This window comes from Ranitomeya imitator, chromosome 2 (assembly GCF_032444005.1).
Source record: "Ranitomeya imitator isolate aRanImi1 chromosome 2, aRanImi1.pri, whole genome shotgun sequence".
NCBI lineage: Eukaryota > Metazoa > Chordata > Amphibia > Anura > Dendrobatidae > Ranitomeya > Ranitomeya imitator.
This window is the reverse complement of record NC_091283.1, coordinates 786,233,402-786,255,387: the sequence shown is the minus strand read 5'-3', so window position 1 is coordinate 786,255,387 and position 21,986 is coordinate 786,233,402. Positions and strand designations below refer to the sequence as shown.

Below are 21,986 nucleotides of genomic sequence, written 5' to 3'. Positions count from 1 at the left end.
GAGAATGTCATCCAGATAGACTACGACCGAGGTGGTGAGCATATCCCGAAAGATGTCGTTCACAAAGTCTTGGAAAACGGCTGGGGCATTACAGAGCCCAAAGGGCATCACTAGATATTCATAGTGCCCATCCCTGGTGTTAAAAGCCGTCTTCCATTCATCCCCCTCACGGATGCGAATCAGGTTGTAAGCACCCCGCAGATCTAACTTTGTAAATACCTTTGCTCTCCGTAGCCTATCAAAGAGCTCAGATATCAGGGGTAATGGGTACTTGTTCTTAACGGTAATGGCATTAAGACCCCTGTAGTCTATGCATGGACGTAAGTCTCCAGTCTTCTTCTGTACGAAGAAGAACCCAGCCCCTGCCGGTGACACTGACTTCCTAATGAATCCTCTTGCCAGATTCTCCTGAATATACTGGGACATTGCCTCCGTCTCCGGGAGAGATAACGGGTAGACTCGACCCCGGGGAGGCTCAGCACCAGGCAAGAGGTCAATAGGACAGTCATAGGGGCGGTGAGGCGGAAGAGTCTCCGCAGCTCTTTTGGAGAACACGTCTGCATGGGACCAATAGTGCTTGGGGAGAGAGGAAAGATCTGCGGGTACCTGTGTAGTAGCAACCTGAACGCACTCCCTCTGACATCTACCCTCACAGGATTTACTCCATCCCAAAATTCTCCCAGAGGACCACTCAATATGAGGAGAATGGTAGCGAAGCCATGGCATCCCCAACAGGACCTCATCAATTCCCTCAGGAATGACTAATAGGGAGATTATCTCCTGATGTGATGGAGACACAGATAGCGTGAAAGGAATGGTTTGGTGGGTAATCTGTGAAGGTAGTGTTGACCCATTTACCACTCGAACGGTCACTGGCTGGGCGAGCATCACCAAGGGTATTGCGTGACGCTGGGCAAAGGCGGAGGACATAAAGTTACCCTCTGCCCCAGAATCCAAGCATAGCTCGACCGTAAGAGTGGATGGGCCTATGGTAATTGTCCCCTTGAAGGACAACTTTGAGGCAAACGTCGCCGTGTCTAGTGTACCTCCTCCAACTGCCACTAGACGCTGACGTTTCCCCGACCGCTGAGGACTCTTGGAGGCAAGACGTCCTGACTGCTGGCAAACATGACGGACCTTATGTGCACGAGCGGACTGAGACTTAGATCCCGCTCGTGTCACCTCCAAGGTCTCATGTGACTCAGATGCCTGGACTGGGGATTCCAAAGGTTTGGCGAAGGTAGGAGCCAGCCGAAACCTCTGCCTACACTGGGCTCGTTCCAACCTCCGCTCGTTAAAACGGAGGTCTATACGAGTAGAAATAGATATTAACTCCTCCAGTGTGGCAGGAATCTCCCTAGTGGCCAGAGCGTCCTTAACATGGTCAGCCAGGCCCCTCCAGAATATGGGGATAAGGGCTTTATCCGACCACTCCAGCTCGGAAGCTAAAGTACGGAATCGGACGGAAAAATGGCTGACCAAGGACTCACCCTGAGTTAATGCCAGTAGTTGGAGCGCTGTATCATGGGTGAGTTGAGGTCCTAGAAAGACCTTTTTCAGCGTGCCCAGAAACAACGGAGCACTCTGCACCACATGATCATCACGCTCCCACAGCGGCGTAGCCCACTCCAACGCCCTGTCCGACAACAGCGAGACAATAAATCCCACCTTAGCCCGCTCTGTAGGAAAACGTGCAGCCAGGAGCTCGAGGTGGATAGAGCACTGACTCACGAATCCCCTACAAGTTTTGCAATCTCCAGAAAATTTTTCTGGCAACGGGAGGCGGGATAATGTCGGAACAGGGGTGGCAGTGGACAAGGTTGCTGCTGCCACGCCAGCAGCCTTTACAGCAACTGCGGTAACATCCACAGCTGAGGTTGAGTTCTCGAGAACCTTCAACCTACCCTCCAACTGCTGGATATACCGCAAAGATTGCTGAATGTCCGCCATACTAGCCAGACCTTGGCGCTAGTATTATGTTAAGGACTGGCGGAACGCACCAAGTATAGATGGTAAGAAACTAGGTGCGTTCGCAGGCCGAGGTCCACCGTGCAGGTAAAAGACCCTGCAGCTAGCAAGACGGACAATATGGCGGTACACTAAAGGATACACGCGTGGGTTAAACCTCACCCAGCGTGAAGAAAGCGATCCTGTTAATTCACAGGACCGCAGTACCGCACTAGTGCGCGAGCAAGTGGTCAGCGGACTTAACCCCAGAAGGGATTGGAGCCCGATTAGACCCTTGCTGGCGTAACACCGCAACTGGGTGTGTAGAGAACCTAAAGAAATATAAGTGCACAAGAGTGCGAGCGATGCCGCACTAACGGACGCCACTAACCACCCAGACTCGGGTATGGAAAGCGCAAGGCAGGCGCACGGCGCAGTACTGGCAGGCACAGCTACAGGACGCTGAGATGTGTATTTAGTGCTGTAGGCTAAGTCGGGCGCTAGGTAGCAGCCATACACCTTCCGCGAACAGACATTCACTAGGGTAGGGGTTTCCAAGGACGACTTGCACTCACAACATACACACATTAGCAATTGTTAGACAATACTAGCGCATGGCCGTGCGGTCATGCGCAGTTTATATAGCAGCAGCACAGGAAGTGGCCACAGCACTTTTGCCCTTCTAGGACCTGCCAAGAGGACCAATGGAATGTGCTGCAGAGCCTGAGCACATGACCCTCGATCTCCAACGGGAGACCTTACGCTGGGCATGCTCAGTACATGCAGACAAGGACTTAGTCCCAGAGAAGTCCGCTCGCTGCTGACCAGCACTGACTTTAATGGCAGAGACTGGAGAAGCAGCACTAACTCTCAGAACAGAGTGAGAATGAGCAAGACGCTGGGACCGACGTCCTTGCTGAGCAGGCTCCACTGCGGCTGGACAAGAATGGGAGACCGCAGCGGAAGTGGCTCGAGATTCCCCCTGTGCAGAAGCGGGAACTCGACCCCTAACACATACATAAGTCATCTGAACTTCTTCTTGACTGGGCGACTTTCTATTTTGTTTTTTGTTTTTTTGCATTTTTGATTTTTACTCCCCTTCTTCCAATAGCCAACAGCCATATGAGGGCTTGATTTTAATGGGACGAGATGTAATTTTGAAAGACGCCATTCGTTTTACCGTAAAATGCACTGGGAAAGGTGAAAAAATTCCAAGCGTGTTTTTATGGCATTCATTGAGCAATAAAAGTGACTTTGAAATCTGATTTTTCAGGTCAGTACAATTACAGCGATACCAAACTTGTATTGAGTTATTTTTTTCATTTAATCCCTTACCGACATCCAATATACATGTACGACGCAAGTCTGTAGGGGGTGTATGGTGTGAACTCGCAGGGTGAGCTCGCCCCATACTTGACAGGTAATGGGTGTGTGTATTACAGCCTCAGGTGGTGCGCATTGCATTTGTTAGGCAATCCCCGCATGTGTTGCGGCTGTCTAACAGCCACAAAACAAGCTGCCACAGGGACTAGAACATACAGCTGATTCTAACAAAATTAGAATATCATCAAATAGTTAATTTATTTCAGTTCTTCAATGCAAAAAGTGAATCTCATATATTATATAGAGTCATTACAGAGTGATCTATTTCTAGTGTTTATTTCTGTTAATGTTGATGATTATGGCTTACAGCCAATGAAAACCCAAAAGTCATTATCTCAGGAAATTAGAATACTTTATAACACCACCTTGAAAAATGATTATAAAATCCGAAATGTTGGCCTACTGAAATGTATGTTCAATAAATACACTCAATACTTGGTCAGGGCTCCTTTGGCATCAATTACTGCATCAATGCGGCGTGGCATGGAGGTGATCAGCCTGTGGTACTGCTGAGGTGTTATGGAAGCCCAGGTTGCAGGGGAGTTTGCTGGCCAATCAAGCACAGTGATACTGTTGTTTTTAAACCAGGTATTGCTACTTTTGGCAGTGTGGAAAGGTGCTAAGTCCTGCTGGAGAATTAAATTTCCATCTCCAAAAAGCTTGCCGGCAGAGGGAGGCATGAAGCGCCCCAAAATTTCCTGGTAGACGGTTGCATTGACTTTGATCTTGATAAAACACAATGATCCTACACCAACAGATGACATGGCTCCCTAATCCATCACTGATTGTGGAACCTTCACACTAGACCTTGGAAATCAAGGTCCCAGAGTCTGGAGGAAGAATGGAGAGACAGACAATCCAAGCTGCTTGAGGTCTAGTGTGAAGTTTCCATAATCAGTGATGGTTTTAAATCATTCTCCTTTTCCGCCATTAAAAATAACGATAATAAAACAATTATAAATACACATGTGATATCACCGTATTCAGAAAAGTCTGGTCTATCAAAATATAAAGGTAATTAACCTGATTGGTAAACACAATATCTCACCCTGCAAAAAATAATCCATTACTCAGCTCCATCAAATGAAAAATGAAAATGTTACAGGTGTTGAAAAAAAAGGCGATACAATCAAAACTAAATTTTTTTTTTCAAAGTTCTGATTTTTTTTACCAGCATGATAAAAAACTGGACACATTTGGTATCGCCATAAACATACCGATGAGGAGAATCATATTGCAAACTCATTTTTACCAGACATGATTAAAAACAATTCCCAAAAACACAATGTCAGAATTTTTTTTTTCACTTGGAATTTCTTTCTCTCATTTTCCAATATGCTATTATTATTATTAATATTATTATTATTTATTATTATAGCGCCATTTATTCCATGGTGCTTTGCATGTGATGTGGTAAAATGAATGGTGTCACTCAAAAGTGCAACTTATCCCTTAAAAAACAAGCCCTCACATGTCTGTGTGGACAGAAAAATAAAAAACAAACAAATGGAAATTGTCTGTGTCGGGAAGAAGTTGTGTTGAAAAAAATTTGGCGAGTTTGGTGAACCTTTGAGATGCAGGAACAGTGGTTGGGAAAACAGACAAGCCTCTGGAAAACATGGTCTGAAAAAGGAGATTGAGCCCTAGGTGAAGAGTCTGGGAGTGTGGGAAAACAGATGCCTGAGAAGTGAGGAGAACAAAGTATGTGGGGAAGAAACAGAGGACTGGAAGAGAGTATTGTATAAAATGGTCATTCTTCATTTCATTATGTTTGTTCAGCAACATTAAAGAATAATCCCCCAATGGAGTGTTGTTACTGTACGATTAAGCATCCTATGCACTTTGCATGCCACTGTATTTACAGTCTTTCACTGTTAAGTATATATCGATGCATAAATCTATATTTAAGGGGAACCATTACATTTTCCAACGTTGCGGATCATGTTTTCATAATTTGTAGTATATGCAATGATGGTTGCTGAGAAGCTATGTATGGTGTTCTCTGCATGGATATACCAAGATTTTGCTATAAAAGAATCATAGAATGTTAGATTTGGAAGGAACCTCTAGGGTCATCATGTCCAAACTCCTGCTCAATGCAGGATTCACTAATCCATGTCAGACAGATGTCTGTCCAGCCTCTGTTTGAAGACTTCCATCAAAAAAGAACTCACCACCTCTCGTGGCAGCCTGTCCCACTCATTGATCACCCTCACTGTCAAAAAGTTTTTTCTAATATTTAATCTCTATCTTCTCCTTTTCAGTTTCATTCCATTGCTTCTTGTGTTTCTATGTGCAAATAAGAATAAAAATGATCCCTCTACACTGTGACATCCCTTCAGATATTTGCAGACAGCTAGGTTAAGACTCCTCTTAGCCTTCTTTTTTGTAAGCTAAACATTCCCAGATCCTTTAATCATTCCTTGTAGCACATAGTTTGCAGTCCACTCACCATCCTGGTAGCTCTTCTCTGAACTTGCTCCAGTTTTTTTATGTCTTTTTAAAATGTGGTGCCCAGAGCTGGAGACAGTATTCCAGATGAAGCCTGACCAAGGAAGAGTAGGGGGGATAATTACTTCACGTGATCTAGACTGTATCCTTTTCTTAATACTTCCCAGAACTGTGTTTGCCTTTTTTGCTGCTGCATCACACAGTTGACTCACGTGCAGTCTGTGATCTATTAATATACCCAAGTCTTTTTCACACGTGCTGTTGCTTCGTTCTAATCCTCATTCTGTAGATGTCTTTTTCGTTTTTTGCCCAAATGTAGAATCTTATATTTCTCCCTGTTAAATACCATTCTATTAGGTACTGTCCATTGTTGAATCTTATCTAGATCCTTCTGAATGCTTTCCCTGTCTTCTCAAGTGTTCATTATTCCTCCTAGCTTTGCATCTTCTGCAACTTTGATCAGTTTACCTTCAGTTCCCCTATCTAGATCATTTATAAAAAATGTTGAACAACACTGGTGCCAGGCCAAAAGTTGGGAGGTATGCTACTTTCAGTACCCATTTTGATGTCTCGGTTTGGGGTGACCTGTTGCTTCGTGGTCAGTTCCCATGTCTGCTGAGCTCTTGCCCTTTCTTCTATATTTAGTTTATTTTTAAAACATTGTCTAAAGGTTTAAGCTCCGATTCAAAGTTGTATTGAGCTTTGGGGTTTTTCACTAGTTGATTTAATTTACAAACTTGCAGATCTACATTGTTAAATCTTGGCTACATTTTTTTTAATTGCTTTATATTTACTTAGATTAAGCCTATATCAAATGAATGGCCAGCAGTGCCAGAACAGCAATACAATAATACAGAGGAAAAAGGAATTTCAGCCATACATTTGGCTCTATGTGATTGTACTGTGGGATTCTACGGATCAATATTGTTTGCATTTCCAAAGTAGTGGTGCAAAAGATAAAAGTCTAAAAGGACTAGAATATACAGAAGTAAAGTAAATGGAAGAATATAAACTGAAATCGGTTCTATAAAGTTTCTACAATTTCCTTCTTGTAAATAAGTTGTATATTAAGAGCTTGCTCCAGAATGGAAACTCAATAGACTATGTGGTCTCGCTGATATTCAGGTGGGTCTGAAACAAATACTCATTTGGCTCATAAGAAACTTAACAGTTAACCTTGTCATAGAACTCAGGAATCAAAGGGGTGGTCCGAAACTAATATTGATTTTAATCCTAAATGTCTATTTATTGTAATAATCTAATCTCTTTTCACTTTAACCCCTTTCTGACATTAGATGTAATAATCTGTCCATGTGATTTGGGTCTGTCTGACCAGGGACAGATTATTATGTCTACGCGATCGCCTGCGCACATGGGTGGTCTGCGGGTGATCGCCTTCTGGTGTCAGCTGATTCCAACAGCTGACACTCAGCACTAAGTGCTAGGTGCGCTCATGCACCACTTCTGGCACTTTATCTCCCGAAATGCTGCGGTCGAACCAGATTGCAGCACTCTGGGAGCCGGCAGAAAGCTGACAGTCCCCTCTGCCTTTGGATCGGAGACCCTGCGGTGTGATGCGGGGTCCCGATCATTGCCATGGTAACCCGATGTCATCATAACGGTATCCAGGTCACCAGAGCTAAGAAACATACTGATCATGTACATTGCATGATCAGCATGCTTCTCTATCAGTGCAGAGCTGACAGTTTCTACAGCATGGGCATGCTGCTGCAAACGGGATATCATCAGGGGGCCGAGGTTAGCTGTCACTCCTGCAGCCTGAAAAGAAGAGTTATCAGTGACATCCGTTTCAGGGCTGGGCTAGTCCTTGCTATACTGAGATGGCATCTGTTGTCAGTTACAGTGTACTCAGTGCAAGCACTTGTCATTGTGCAATATTGTTCTCAGTGCACAGTGACAGTGCAATTCCTCACCGGCTCTAGTGACTGGCGACAAGAGAGCGCACTGTTAGTGCACATTGTAAGGAGTGAACCAGGAAAGCAAAGCAGGGACTAACCCCACCCATGAAAGTGAAATCTTTTTTGCGGGTGGGGCTTTTCTCTGCCCACCTTCCTGATTCTGGAACCAGTTTGGATAAAACACATAAGGTGGGCCGCCATCTTACTGAAGGAAATCGATTTTTTAACAATGATGATAAAAAGGTTTTTTTTTTATTGAAAATGTGTTTCAATGCTGTACCAGCCTCTTTATCCAGTGAAAAAAATTGTTTCTGGGGTGTATTCTTTTTTTGTGTCAACTCAATTGAGTAAAACTGACGATTTTGAAATGAAAGTTATTATTTTAATGTCATGTCATAGGTTAAAAAAATATTTAATGAAACTCAGTCTTGTCGAAATTTTAGAAACTGTTCTTGTCTTCAGAGAGATTTTCAAAGGTGATGTGTTCATTTATGCTGAGTACTGTACATAGCACAATGTAGTGGTTTAAAAATGTTACTTCTTTCTGCTGTAGCAGATAATTTCTCAGATTATTTCCATAAGTATAAATTCAAATTTTAACAAAATAAAACTTTTCATCTTTTTAGACTGACAAGCGGTTGTCTTCTCCACGGAGTTCGTCTAAGGTAGTACATACCAATTAACTACAAAGTACAATATTAGTTATCATATGTGTGTATTCTGTTTTCCCCATGTAGTGATTGAATAACATTATAACAAGGGATATAGCTATGAAAAGAACTTGATAGATACTGTATTTTTCGCTTTATAAGACACTCCGGATTATAAGACACACCCCAAATTTTGAGGAGAAAAATAGGAAAATTTAATAAATTGGTGGTGTTTCTTATAATCCATGCGTCTTATTGCTTACCAGGGTGGTGGCTGTGGTGAAGCTGGGGTCCCAGGGTCTCCGCTGGAGGAGGCAGGAGTGGAGCATTGCTGCAGGCTGGGATGAGGGGGTTTGCAGGTGTTCTGTGCTGTGGGGGGCTCCTGTGCTGCAGGGGGGCTCCTGTGCTGAAAGGGTGTCACCTGTGCTGCAGGGGTGTCTCCGATGCTGCGGGGGGCTCTGCCGACATTTTGTGAAAGGCCTGAGCCCCCCGGCAGTTCATCCATGCTTTCCTGTGCGGTGGACTTCAGGAAAATGGCCGCCGGGAGGCGGCGCATGCGCAGGTGGAGATCTTTGGACCAAGATCTCGAGAGACGAGATCTCAGCGCTGAAATCTCATCTCCTGAGATCTTTATCTGTGCATGCGCCTCCTCCCAGCAGCCATTTTCCTGGAGTCTGTCGCACAGGAAAGCATGGACAAACTGCTGGGGGGCTCTGGCCTTTACAAAATGTCGGCAGAGCCCCCGCAGCATCACCCTTGGCAGCGGCGGACACCCTGGGCAGCGGCGGTGGAACCCCCTCATCCCAGCCTGCAACGGTAACGGTAAGTGGTATATCCGCTTTGTAACACGCACACCCATTACCCCCCAAATTTGGGGGAAATAAAGTGCATCTTACAAAGCGAAAAATTCAGTATTCTGACTGCACCAACAAGCCACTGTGCCTTGGCCATGGCAAAACATGTAGTTGTAGAGGGGTTTCCATGGTGACTCTCCACCAGGTCAAATTTGACAACTTTCCTTAAACTTTAGATAGACTTTTTGAAAATGGGGATACGATTGAGACTCCTGAGTGTTGCAGAAAACTTCCAGTAAGCAGTGCTCTCTAAAGGTTTTCTGTATGTTGTGATGGCATGTTTGACTGATGGAGGTGCAGCTCTGCAAAAAAAAGTCTGATTTTCTCACGTAAAAAATTGACAAGTATGATTTAGATAAATGGTGAGTAGGAAACTGAATATTTTCCTCAAGTGAAGTAAAACCTAGTCAAAATTGTGCATTTAAAGGGAACCTTTCAGCTGATTCATGATGCTTGAACTATGGGCAACGTGATTTCAAAGATTAGATCCTGCCTTACAAACATCCTTACTGCATTTCATACAAAAACAATGTTAAAAGTGAGGCCAGGGACAAGGAAACAAGTCCAAGATGTCCGATCTCCACCAGCTTCTCCCTACCAATCAGCTAGACTGACTGACACTGACACTTTTCTATGTGTGAGTAAAGTTATAGACCACCCCCTGAAGAAGCTGTTTATCTCTGTGAAATGCGTTGACCTATAATGCCCACATGGATTTCTTCTTGGAAACTTAATTGTGGTAGAACCTATATTAGCAAACTATCCTGTAGTCTTTTCCCCATACTCTAACCAGTTTACTCTTGTGATTTTTTTTCCTGCTATTTTAACTAATCTTTGAAATGTTTTATGGCATGTGTATAAATATGTGTACTCTGGATTTACTTGGAAATCCTTTTAGGATGTATCAAAGGGTTTCTTCCCTTTTGCGTTATGTTCTTTCCATTTATTGTTGTAAGCAATTTGTAAGCTATTGCAAAGTGACCATAAGTGGTTCTAAGAAACACATCCAGCTACTTAGTGCAAAAAAACAATTTTCCTCATTATAATAAATACGGAGAAGAAATTGAAGACATTACTGCAGTAAGCAATCAGTTTAAGACATTGAACTACTCATGGTGATTGTGAGCACGTTAGAGTGATCATCACCCACCGATGTAGGAAGTCACATGGGCATAGAAATGATCTAGATCAAGAAATCGAGATGAGAATTACCGGTGGTTATTAACACAATCCAGCTACTAGGTAAGTACTTAAATGGTTTGTCCAGGATTGGGGCAAAAATCTGTAGTTACCCAATGTCACTGCAGACTGTCGAATTATGACAGAATTCAGTGTGATATTCCAGGTACAAGCCGGTGATCACGTGACCGCGTGTGTTTTCACGAATATTTGAGGCCATGAATCCATTATATGTCCATTTGGCAAGCCGGCGAGAAAATCACGCCATATGGATGTCACACGGATGCTTTCATGGGAGAGAATCGCATCCTCGCACTGCATGACATACGGATCACTGTCCAGGGAACATTTCTACGATTCTCGTCCGTGTAAAACGGACCGATTTTTTTATACGTTGTGTGTGACTCCAGCCTAAAGGAGATCCCCCAACATTAAACATAATGGTATTTTACTTACTAATCAGAAGGGATCTGTTTGTCAGGACTTTGCAAAAGAACAGGGGCAGCAGCATTTTTTCCCCTCCACAGCAGCACTGACACCTATCTGCAGTATAGGGAAGTGCACACAACCCTATGTATGCGAACGGAGCAGCTCCCTGTACAGCAGTGCCACTTTGACAGTAAAAATGATGATGAAGAATTGACCCCATAACTGAGCGTATTTACACCCTTGTATAATAATTGGGAAGTTCCCTTTAAAAAAAAGTTTTATCTGCAGATTATTTTACCCTTTTTTCCCTACGGTTGGATGTTTTTTTTCTTTTTCTTTTTTGCAAGGTTGTTTCCACCAATCTTCCCCATCGGGAAACAATGTACAGTCTGAGTTATGTCAACGCTGCAGTTTTTTACTTGGAACCAGAGGTGACTCCAGGTCACCAATAAGCTGAAACCTTAGAAGGAAGATAGACTTTTCAATGACTGTCCAATAATATGGAAAATCTGATGGTTCAGAACCCGCCCAGTCCCTTTTAGGCTGCTTTCATTTATATCTTTAGTTTTAAAGCTGAAGTCTTAAACAGGTAAAGTTTTACTTTTATTCTACTTCCACATATGTAGCAGATATTTTATATGTGCCTGCCTAAAATCGGCTGGGCAAGGAGTTCGGCAAGCTGGAAAGCCCCCAAGGCAAATGTTAGGATTTGTTTCAGCTTTGTGGTAGTATTCTTTGGGGTAGTGTGGTGCCACCTGCAGGTCATTTTTCCTTACTGCAGGTTTATGAAAATTAATGTTTAAAATTTAAAATGTATTTTGTGGTCACATCGTGGATGTGTGGTTTGTTTGGCTATTTTCTTGCTGAAGGAGGCAAGTTTACCTTTCATATGCTGTATCATTTGTGTATGTGGGTTCAGTATGAATGGAGATACAAAGTAATCACGGAAAAAGAGTGTTTTGAAATAATATAGAAGGATTGTGCCAAATACTATTTGCACAGGGTCCAAGCCTGCTTGGCACTCCCACCGCTCAGCTGATATCTTCTCTGGAGTACTGTCATTTACCTCCCAATTGGGTTCTGATCCAAGGTTTTCATATTTTCCCTCTACTCATATCAGGAGCCAGCGATTACTTTGACTCCAACTTTAACTTAGGGGCTCATGCAGTGAAGTCGAGATCCCTTTTGGTGGATGAAAGGGTAGACCCCTGGGAGTTCTTGGATCCTGGTGTGTGGTGTATTCTGGAATCGTCTGTTTGGGAATCTATTTTTCAGTTAATGGTTTTCTCACACTTATAGCTAGTAATAAATGACTCATTCATACTGCCTTTTGGAAGAAAAAGGACACGTAAAGAATGACTATTATATATATATATAGTTGATTGCTCTGGCTGCCAATATGACATACCTCCTGGAAAAATATGCAAATCCTTATGGAAATACTTCATCAGAATGTCTACGGGCAGAAAGTTACAACGTGTTCTTTGCAATGATAACAGGCGTACAGGAAGCACAGGACAAATTTAAACATTTCATATTGAGTTTCAGTGGACCTAGAGAAGTTGCATCCTGTAACGTAAGCACTGAGAGAGCTCATAAATCTGCTTTGCTTCCACGATGAAGCAAGGCGACTAAAGAAGTTCTCAAATTTAGAAAAATATTTTGTACTTTGACTTGTAACTCGTAGTAATAACATTAAATTAAATAAGATCACTGATAAAGTAAAAAGGTACCTTCCAGTGGCTGATAGTAGTTGGGAATGAGCATTCTTGTGGATATACTAATAGTGCCTATGGACAGAGGCTACATTGATGAGACAGTCCATTTAAAAATACTAATCACAGTTCGGTTTTGCACTTTGACTCATGTCTAACACTTAAAGGGATTGTCCGGTCTTAAGCTACAAGCCTGCAGTCACTCTATGTGACGGTAGACTTGTGGGTCCTCACTATCACTACTCAGCTGTTGGGAGACCTGGGACCATGGGCTCCTTCCCTGTCCCTAGCACTAGGGGGCGCCCTAGCTTATCCTATTCCCCGGGATACTTCTGAAGGTGAAGATGCCTGGGCCTCCACCCTTGCCTTATTTCCTGAATGATCCATCTGTCTGTTCCCTTCCACCACCCAGGGAAGAGGGGAGTTGCCATGCACCGCAGTACACCAACCTGACGAATAAGCCAACGCGAACAAGGGTAACTGAGAATACCAGGCATACAAATATTCACTCACATATAACAGAGGAATGCATCGGGGAGTGGAGGACAGGCAAACAACAAAGTAAGAAGAGGGAAGGGAATTATCACACTTAGAAAGCTATGCAATAGTCACATATAACTTTTTCAAACTCCTCATATAATCACCAAAACACCTCTCCTCCAAACCATGCAGCATAAGCTAGCTCTGACAATGTGTTTCATTCAAGACCCAGATTATATATAGGATAGGAGTGGCTCAGACTCCCAGAGTTTCCAACATGGCCGATTAACCCGTTCTGCCAAAATAAATTAACACCATTTAAAAAGAAGGTAAAGTGCTTCTTTCAGCGCAAGAGTAGGAGCAATCAGACGCTGCGGTCTTCTGGCTCCTCTCTGTTGCGGTAATCCCGTGACACAGTGTGCATGCTGTGAGGATTCTCCGGGGCCTGCAGGAGCGTCAGGTACGTTGCCGTGAACATAAATGCATGCCATGCGGTCATGTTATGGGTGTGACCTTGCTCAGTGTAAAAGTATGGAATGAGGCCGCTGACAGTGTAATCCTAATATGACCGGAAGTATGCAAATCGTTTCCGGCACCAGAAAATCCTCACAGCATGCAATGTGCCCTATGTGAGGATTCACAAGTTGGTAAGCAATAGAATAGGTGTGCACTCAGCAGATATGTGGGTGCTGCCCGGACTGGAGAGTTCCAAATCGTAAATAAGGTAATAAGCCGCACTCTCAGAAGATTGGAAAAGTGTTTGTTTGTATTTTAACATGAAGTCATCATTCACCACGCCGTTGAAAATCAAAATCCAGCGATGATGGGTAAAGCGATAGGTAAATGATGGGTTACGTTTTGACCCAGCCTGGGTCTTTTTCAAACATCGCTATGTCCAGTTATGTCAAGTACATGAAATAATTGAGTACTGTGCATTGACCACAATAGTATGGCTTCCCAAGGCAGAAAGGGAGCGTAAGTCTGGACGCCAGTGGGGACCAGGTGTAAAGCGCAAAACTCGCTGTTCAGAATGATTCCCAGGCTGTCTGCCTGTTCTCTGCCAGTTGTAGCTTTTCTCAGTTTGGAATGTGCTGGCTCTGTGCTTTGAATTGCAGCATTTTGATCTTTGTTGACCAACCTTGGATTTGCCTTTGACCATCCATTTGCCTAGCCCCTATGTCTTGATCCGCTACCTTCTTGGAATTTTGACCCTGGACTGTGACCTGACTACACCTTTGCCTCACCCCTCTGTTTGATGTATCCTGCTGGTTTTGACCTCAGACTCCCTGACTTCCTCACCTCACGGTGTCTCCATAAGTAGTGACTAGCATCTCAGCACATAGGAAGAGACCTGGCATCCGGTTGGGAAGACTCTACCAGGGATCTGCATCAGACTAGTCATAACATAGTCCCTGGGCAGCTTTCAAGGTACCTTATCTTTTTTTTCATTGTAATCCTGCCTGTTATGATAATGAGACTGATTAATAGTCATCTCTACAGAACAGTAAGCATGAGTCGATTATAGGGTTTATTGGCCATTGATAAATAATGGCAAAATTGCAGATTTTATTTAATGTAAATAGTGGTGTGGAACATTGAAAAATAATATCATCTAAAATGTTTAAACAAACATGTAAACTTGATATTTTCTGATGGCACATTTCCTTTAAAGGGGTTATATCATCAGAGACAACCATGTCTGATAGGAACTGCCTTTTGCAAAAGCTGATTTTTTTTTCTGGGGGGGGAGCTACAGCTAGCCAGAATTTCCCGTGATGAATGCCAGACCTTGGTCATCCTTTTACTGATTTGTCATGTCTAGCCATAGTCAGGGTAGTGAGCAGAGGTTGAAAATGACCAGATATTACCCCTTTCTAGATCGCCTCAAAACCAAAAAGTCAACCGAGCAGGACATGAACGTTCCTATAGATGAATCCAACATGATCCATATAAATGACTGACAAAAATTAGTAGTGAGCACATGAATTTAGGATACACATTACCTGATCTGACAACTAAGAACAGTTGGTCCCAGATTCTTCAGAGATCATGCTTTTCCATGTGTGGGAGATGGAGTGCTGACTGCCAGTTACTGTGAAATCACATTTGTGCCTGACTGATCACAAAGAAGTCTCCAAGGCCAAATCAGAACATACGATATGAAATAGACCGAAGAACTATGATAACCATAAGCCATCATTACATGTCCTTTTAGGTTTTTATCATGACAGGATTGCTCAGATTACCAAAAATATAAGCTGACAGCCGCACAGCCTTGGATGTTTGTCAGCACAAAATGTAAAAAAACAAACTTAAAAGCATATGAGGCTACAAACATCTATCATCAGATAACACTGTAGGTCGGAGGTGCACATGTCATTAATGAAACCTGTGCAGCCCAAGAGGTAAGGGGGCCATTACCATCCCCAAAGCAGGTGCAAATGTGCACTGTAATGAGCTATTGGTCCATATATTCTTCTTGCACAGGGGTCTTCGTCTGTTTGTGTCTGACCCTGCTGTAGGTAGATATCTATAGCTGTTACTTTATTTTTACCCTAAATTGAATTTTTCGGTTATTTATAGCTCCACCTGTAACGTGCAGTGCCATATTTCACAACTAGCACCTGAAAACATTTTTCATCAGAAAATGTTGTAGAACCAGAAGCGTAGCTAGGGTTTTTGTTTTTTTGTATGGGGGAATGGGGGGAACTTGTGAGTGGTCCCCTAACCAGGTAACCTTGATTACAACTGGGTGACACACCCTAATAGTGGATGTAGGAGATGACTGCACTGTTACTGAAATATTCTCTATATAAAGACCAACATGTATATTACCGCCATATGGTCAGTGGTAGATACTAGTCCTACGGAACACAAAAGAGATTACTGCACAGTTATAGATGGTGACTTCAGAGGACGTTCTTTCTGATGGAGTCATTCACTTTTCACGTCTTTTCCATCCAGCCCAGACTGAAACGACAACTTCTTCCAGCCAGGACTCGGCTGCAGAGATAATAACATAGACACATTTCATGTCCCATATTTTCAGCACTTTCCCCAATGGGGCTATTCCCAACCTGAGCAAACTCCTCATCTTGCTAATACCCCAATGCTGAGCCGCTGCTGACGTATGTGTCCTTATTACTGCACCTGCTGTGTGGTTCTGTGTGCACTATAAATTTTAAAGCAACCCTCTAGAATATAGTAATGCCGGGTACAAGTGCCCTTAAAACAGTGCCCACATTTTGTCCCCTAGAAAGTAATAATGCCCTCTGTGTACCCCTGTAACAGTCACAGTAACCTGAGTACCCCTTTAACAATAATTGCCCACTTTACATTTAATAATGTCCTGAGTCTCCGCCCCCTGTACAGCTCCCTTATGCATGGTATGATGCTCTCTTATACACAGTTTAATGTCTCCTCACTTTATATATATATTGACCTCTTAGTATCCCCCAAACTGTTTGCTGGCTCCAACACTGTATGATGGCCCCGTCACTGTAATCTCCACACTGTATGATGGCCCCCTAGATGGCCTCCATATAGTATAATGCACCAGGTAGTCCTCAATATAGTATAATGCACTCCTCATAGGCCTCAATATAGTATAATGTACATAAGCATGCTCTATGTGCATTCCCCATAGGCAGACTCTATATAATATAATGCACCCCCTTAGGCAGACTATATAGTATAATGCTCCCCCATAGGCAGACCCTATAGTATAATACACCCCCATAGGCAGACTCTATATTGTATAATGCAGTCCCCCATAGGCAAAGTCTATATAGTATAATGCAGCCCCCATAGGCAGACTCCATATAGTATAATGCAGCCCTCCATAGGCAGACTCTATAGTATAATGCAGCCCCCATAGGCACACTCTATATAGTATAATACAGCCCCCCATAGGCAGACTCCAAATAATATAATGCAGCCACCCATAGACAGACTCTATAGTAAAATGCAGCCCCCATAGGCAGACTCTATATAGTATAATACAGCCCCCCATATGCAGACTCTATAGTATAATTCATCCCCCCAGAGGCAGACTCTATATAGTATAATGCCGCCCCAATAGGCAGACTCTATATAGTATAATGCAGCTCCCATAGGCAGACTCTATATAGTATAATGCAGCACCTCATAGGCAGACTCTATAGTATAATGCACACCCCTATAGGCCAACTCTATATAGTATAATGCAGCCCCCATTCACAGACTCTATATAGTGTGGGTCAGTGACTGGTGTCACAGGTAGGGGTCGCTGTATGCTTTCCCCAGGATGCGCACGGAGGCATATTGAGGCCATGGAGATGCATTGCAGTCACAGGCGTAGCTGTGATTGCAATTGTGAGGCAGTGACTGATGTCACAGCTAGAGGTTGCTGTATGTTCTCCCCACCCACTATAGGCAAACTCTATATAATAATAAAGCACCTCCAAAGAAAATAAATACATTCAATACTCATCTCTCATCCTGATTCCTGCACTGCTCTGAGCTCCAGCATATATTCGGACAGCGGACGCTTAGTGACATCATCGCGACCCATCAATGTCTGCATCAGGGACATCAGACACTGAGAGGGGGAATGATGGGAGAGGAATCATAATGCTCTTTCTCTCATCAATGCAGTCAGCTGTTTCAGCATCCAGCCGTAACAGTTGAACTTACGATGATGGGGGGGCCCTGCTCAGGGAGCCATAGCGGTGCGGGTGGAAGAACAGGGAGATTGATTTTCCCTGCTCTGCCTCAGAACATAGCTGTGCATGCCAATACAGTTACAGTAGCGTAGCTCCCAGTGGGCCCCCTCAGAGTGCGGGGCCCAGGGCGACCGACCTCCTCTACCCCACCGGTAGTTATGCTACTTGGTGGGACTTTATATCTTTATGCTGTGAAAAAGCACCATTAAATCAACATCAAAAATGGAAAATAGGCAAAAAAAGTTAACACTTTCTAAAGTGTATAGAGGCTTCCTAACTCGCCCCAGACAAATGCTGTCTGGACAAAGAAGGATCGGGCATGATGCATTTCAACTCCCCAGTGTTTTGTTCTTTTGGGAGATAATTTGCAGTCAGAGGTAAGGCACCACTTACTCTCATCTCGCTTCTGAAAACGCCATACTGTGTATGCATGTACTGTATGTGACATGGGGTCCCAGCTTTCAATAAAATGTTGTCAAGTTAATTTCATTCGTTAATTTTATCACTTATATCTGGTTGGGTTTTTTATGGATATTTATGTCTGCACATTAATGGTACATCAACTTGATATGTCCTAAATATCCAAGCATGGTTACTTGCCAATTGTTGGAGCTCCCATTGAAATGAATGGGGAGAGCCGTGCTCCCGCAGCCAACTCTCCATTCCTAGTGGAATGGTTCCGGGCTTCATTGTCAAAATAGATTAACCCCTTCCCGACCTGTGACACAGCGTATGCGTCATGAAAGTCGGTGCCAATCCGACCTGTGACGCATATGCTGTGTCACAGAAAGATCGTGTCCCTGCAGATCGGGTGAAAGGGTTAACTCCAATTTCACCCGATCTGCAGGGACAGGGGGAGTGGTAGTTTAGCCCAGGGGGGTGGCTTCACCCCCCCGTGGCTACGATCGCTCTGATTGGCTGTTGAAAGTGAAACTGCCAATCAGAGCGATTTGTAATATTTCACCTAAAAAACTGGTGAAATATTACAATCCAGCCATGGCAATATCATCGGCCATGGCTGGAAACACATATGTGCCCCCACCCCACCGATCTCCCCCCAGCCCTCCGATCTGTGGTCCGCTCCCCTCCGTCCTGTGCTCCGCTCTGCCGTCCTCCTGTCCGCTTCCCCCGTGCTCCAATCCCAACCCCCGTGCTCCAATCCAACCCCCCCGCACTCCGATCCCCCCCGCACAGCGATTCCCCCCGTGCTCCGATCCACCCCCCCGCACAGCGATCCCCCACCCCGTGCTCCAATCCACCCCCCTGTGTTCCGATCCGCCCCCATGCTCCGATCCACCCCCCCGTGCTCCGACGCCCCCCCGTGCCCTGATCACCCCCCCTTATACTTACCTAGCCTCCTGGGGTCCGTCCGTCTTCTTTCCTGGGCGCCGCCATCTTCCAAAATGGCGGGCGCATGCGCAGTGCGCCCGCCGAATCTGCCGGCCGGCAGATTCGTTCCAAAGTGAATTTTGATCACTGTGATAAAACCTATCACAGTGATCAAAATAAAAAAAAACAGTAAATGACCCCCCCCCCCTTTGTCACCCCCATAGGTAGGGACAATAATAAAATAAATAATTTTTTTTTTTCTTCCCACTAAGGTTGGGGTAAGAACTAGGGTTAGGGTTAGGGTTTCGGTATGTGCACACGTATTCTGGTCCTCTGCGGATTTTTCCGCAGCGGATTTGATAAATCCGCAGCGCTAAACCGCTGTGGATTTATCATGGATTTACCGCGGTTTTTCTGCGCATTTCACTGCGGTTTTACAACTGCGATTTTCTGTTGGAGCAGTTGTAAAACCGCTGCGGAATCCGCAGAAAGAAGTGACATGCTGCGGAATGTAAACCGCTGCGTTTCCGTGCAGTTTTTCTGCAGCATGTGTACAGCGATTTTTGTTTCCCATAGGTTCACATTGAACTGAAAACTGATGGGAAACTGCTGCGGATCCGCAGCGTTTTCCGCAGCGTGTGCACATACCTTTAGAATTAGGCTATGTGCACACGGTGCGGATTTGGCTGCGGATCCGCAGCAGTGTTCCATCAGGTTTACAGTACCATGTAAACATATGGAAAACCAAATCCGCTGTGCCCATGGTGCGGAAAATACCACGCGTAAACGCTGCGTTGTATTTTCCGCAGCATGTCAATTCTTTGTGCGGATTCCGCAGCGTTTTACACCTGTTCATCAATAGGAATCCACAGGTGAAATCCGCACAAAAAACACTGGCAATCCGCGGTAAATCCGCAGATAAAACGCAGTGACTTTTACCTGCGGATTTTTCAAAAATGGTGCTGAAAAATCTCATACGAATCCGCAACGTTGGCACATAGCCTTAGGGTTGGAATTAGGGTTGTGGTTAGGGTTAGGGGTGAGTTGGGGATAGGGTTGTGGTTAGGGGTGTGTTGGGGTTAGGGTTGTGATTAGGGTTACGGCTACAGTTGGGATAAGGGTTAGGGGTGTGTTGGAGTTAGAATTGAGGGGTTTCCACTGTTTAGGCACATCAGGGGGTCTCCAAACGCAACATGGCACCACCATTGATTCCAGCCAATCTTGTATTCAAAAAGTCAAATGGTGCTCCCTCACTTCCGAGCCCCGACGTGTGCCCAAACAGTGGTTTACCCCCACATATGGGGTACCAGCATACTCAGAACAAACTGCGCAACAATTACTGGGGTCCAATTTCTCCTGTTACCCTTGAGAAAATAAAAAATTGCTTGCTAAAAAATCATTTTTGAGGAAAGAAAAATTATTTTTTATTTTCACGGCTCTGCGTTGTAAACGTCTGTGAAGCACTTGGGGGTTCAAAGTGCTCACCACATATCTAGATAAGTTCCTTGGGGGGTCTAGTTTACAAAATGGGGTCACTTCTGGGGGGTTTCTACTGTTTAGGCACACCAGGGGCTCTGCAAATGCAACGTGACGTCCGCAGACCATTCCATCAAAGTCTGCATTTCAAAAGTCACTACTTCCCTTCTGAGCCCCGACGTGTGCCCAAACAGTGGTTTACCCCCACACATGGGGTATCAGCTTACTCAGGAGAAACTGCACAACAACTTTTGTGGTCCAATTTCTCCTGTAACCCTTGGGAAAATAAAAAATTCTGGGCTAAAAAATTATTTTTGAAGAAAGAAAACGTATTTATTATTTTCACGGCTCTGCGTTATAAACTTCTGTGAAGCACTTGGGGGTTGAAAGTGCTCACCACATATCTAGATAAGTACATTTCGGGGTCTAGTTTCCAAAATGGGGTCACTTGTGGGTTTTTTTTTTACTATTTAGCCACATCAGGGGCTCTGCAAACCCAACGTGACGCCCGTAGAGCATTCCATCAAAGTCTGCATTTCAAAACGTCACTGCTTCACTTCCGAGCCCCGTCATGTGCCCAAACAGTAGTTTACCCCCACATATGGGGTATCACCGTACTCAGGAGAAACTGGACAACAAATATTGGGGTCAAATTTCTCCTGTTACCCTTGGGAAAATTAAAAAATTCTGGGCTAAAAAATTATTTTTGAGGAAAGAAAACGTATTTATTATTTTCACTGCTCTGCGTTACAAACTTCTGTGAAGCACTTGGGGGTTCAAAGTGCTCACCTCACATCTAGATAAGTTCCTTTCGGGGTCTAGTTTCCAAAATGGGGTCACTTGTGGGGGGTTTCTACTGTTTAGCCACATCAGGGGCTCTGCAAACGCAACGTGACGCCCGCAGACCATTCCATCAAAGTCTGCATTTCAAAAGTCACTACTTCCCTTCTGAGCCCCGACGTGTGCCCAAACAGTGGTTTACCCCCACACATGCGGTATCAGCTTACTCAGGAGAAACTGCACAACAACTTTTGTGGTCCAATTTCTCCTGTAACCCTTGGGAAAATAAAAAATTCTGGGCTAAAAATTATTTTTGAGGAAAGAAAACGTATTTATTATTTTCACGGCTCTGCGTTATAAACTTCTGTGAAGCACTTGGGGGTTGAAAGTGCTCACCACATATCTAGATAAGTTCATTTCGGGGTGTAGTTTCCAAAATGGGGTCACTTGTGGGGGGTTTCTACTGTTTAGCCACATCAGGGGCTCTGTAAACGCAACGTGACGCCCGTAGAGCATTCCATCAAAGTCTGCATTTCAAAACGTCACTACTTCACTTCCGAGCCCCGGCATGTGCCCAAACAGTAGTTTACCCCCACATATGGGGTATCACCGTACTCAGGAAAAACTGGACAACAAATATTGGGGTCAAATTTCTCCTGTTACCCTTGGGAAAATTAATAAATTCTGGGCT

The 21,986-nt window shown here is 44.2% G+C and overlaps 1 protein-coding gene across 2 annotated transcripts in view; it reads left to right on the top strand.

Annotated features, from left to right (window-relative positions):
* ANK3 (ankyrin 3) overlaps positions 1–21,986 on the top strand; it is an 853,965-nt gene that overhangs the window by 163,506 nt on the left and 668,473 nt on the right. For both annotated transcript variants that reach the window (XM_069753584.1, XM_069753574.1), the window contains exon 2: positions 8,327–8,365. In XM_069753584.1, coding sequence (XP_069609685.1) covers positions 8,327–8,365 — 39 coding nt within the window. The remainder of the gene's footprint in view (positions 1–8,326; positions 8,366–21,986) is intronic.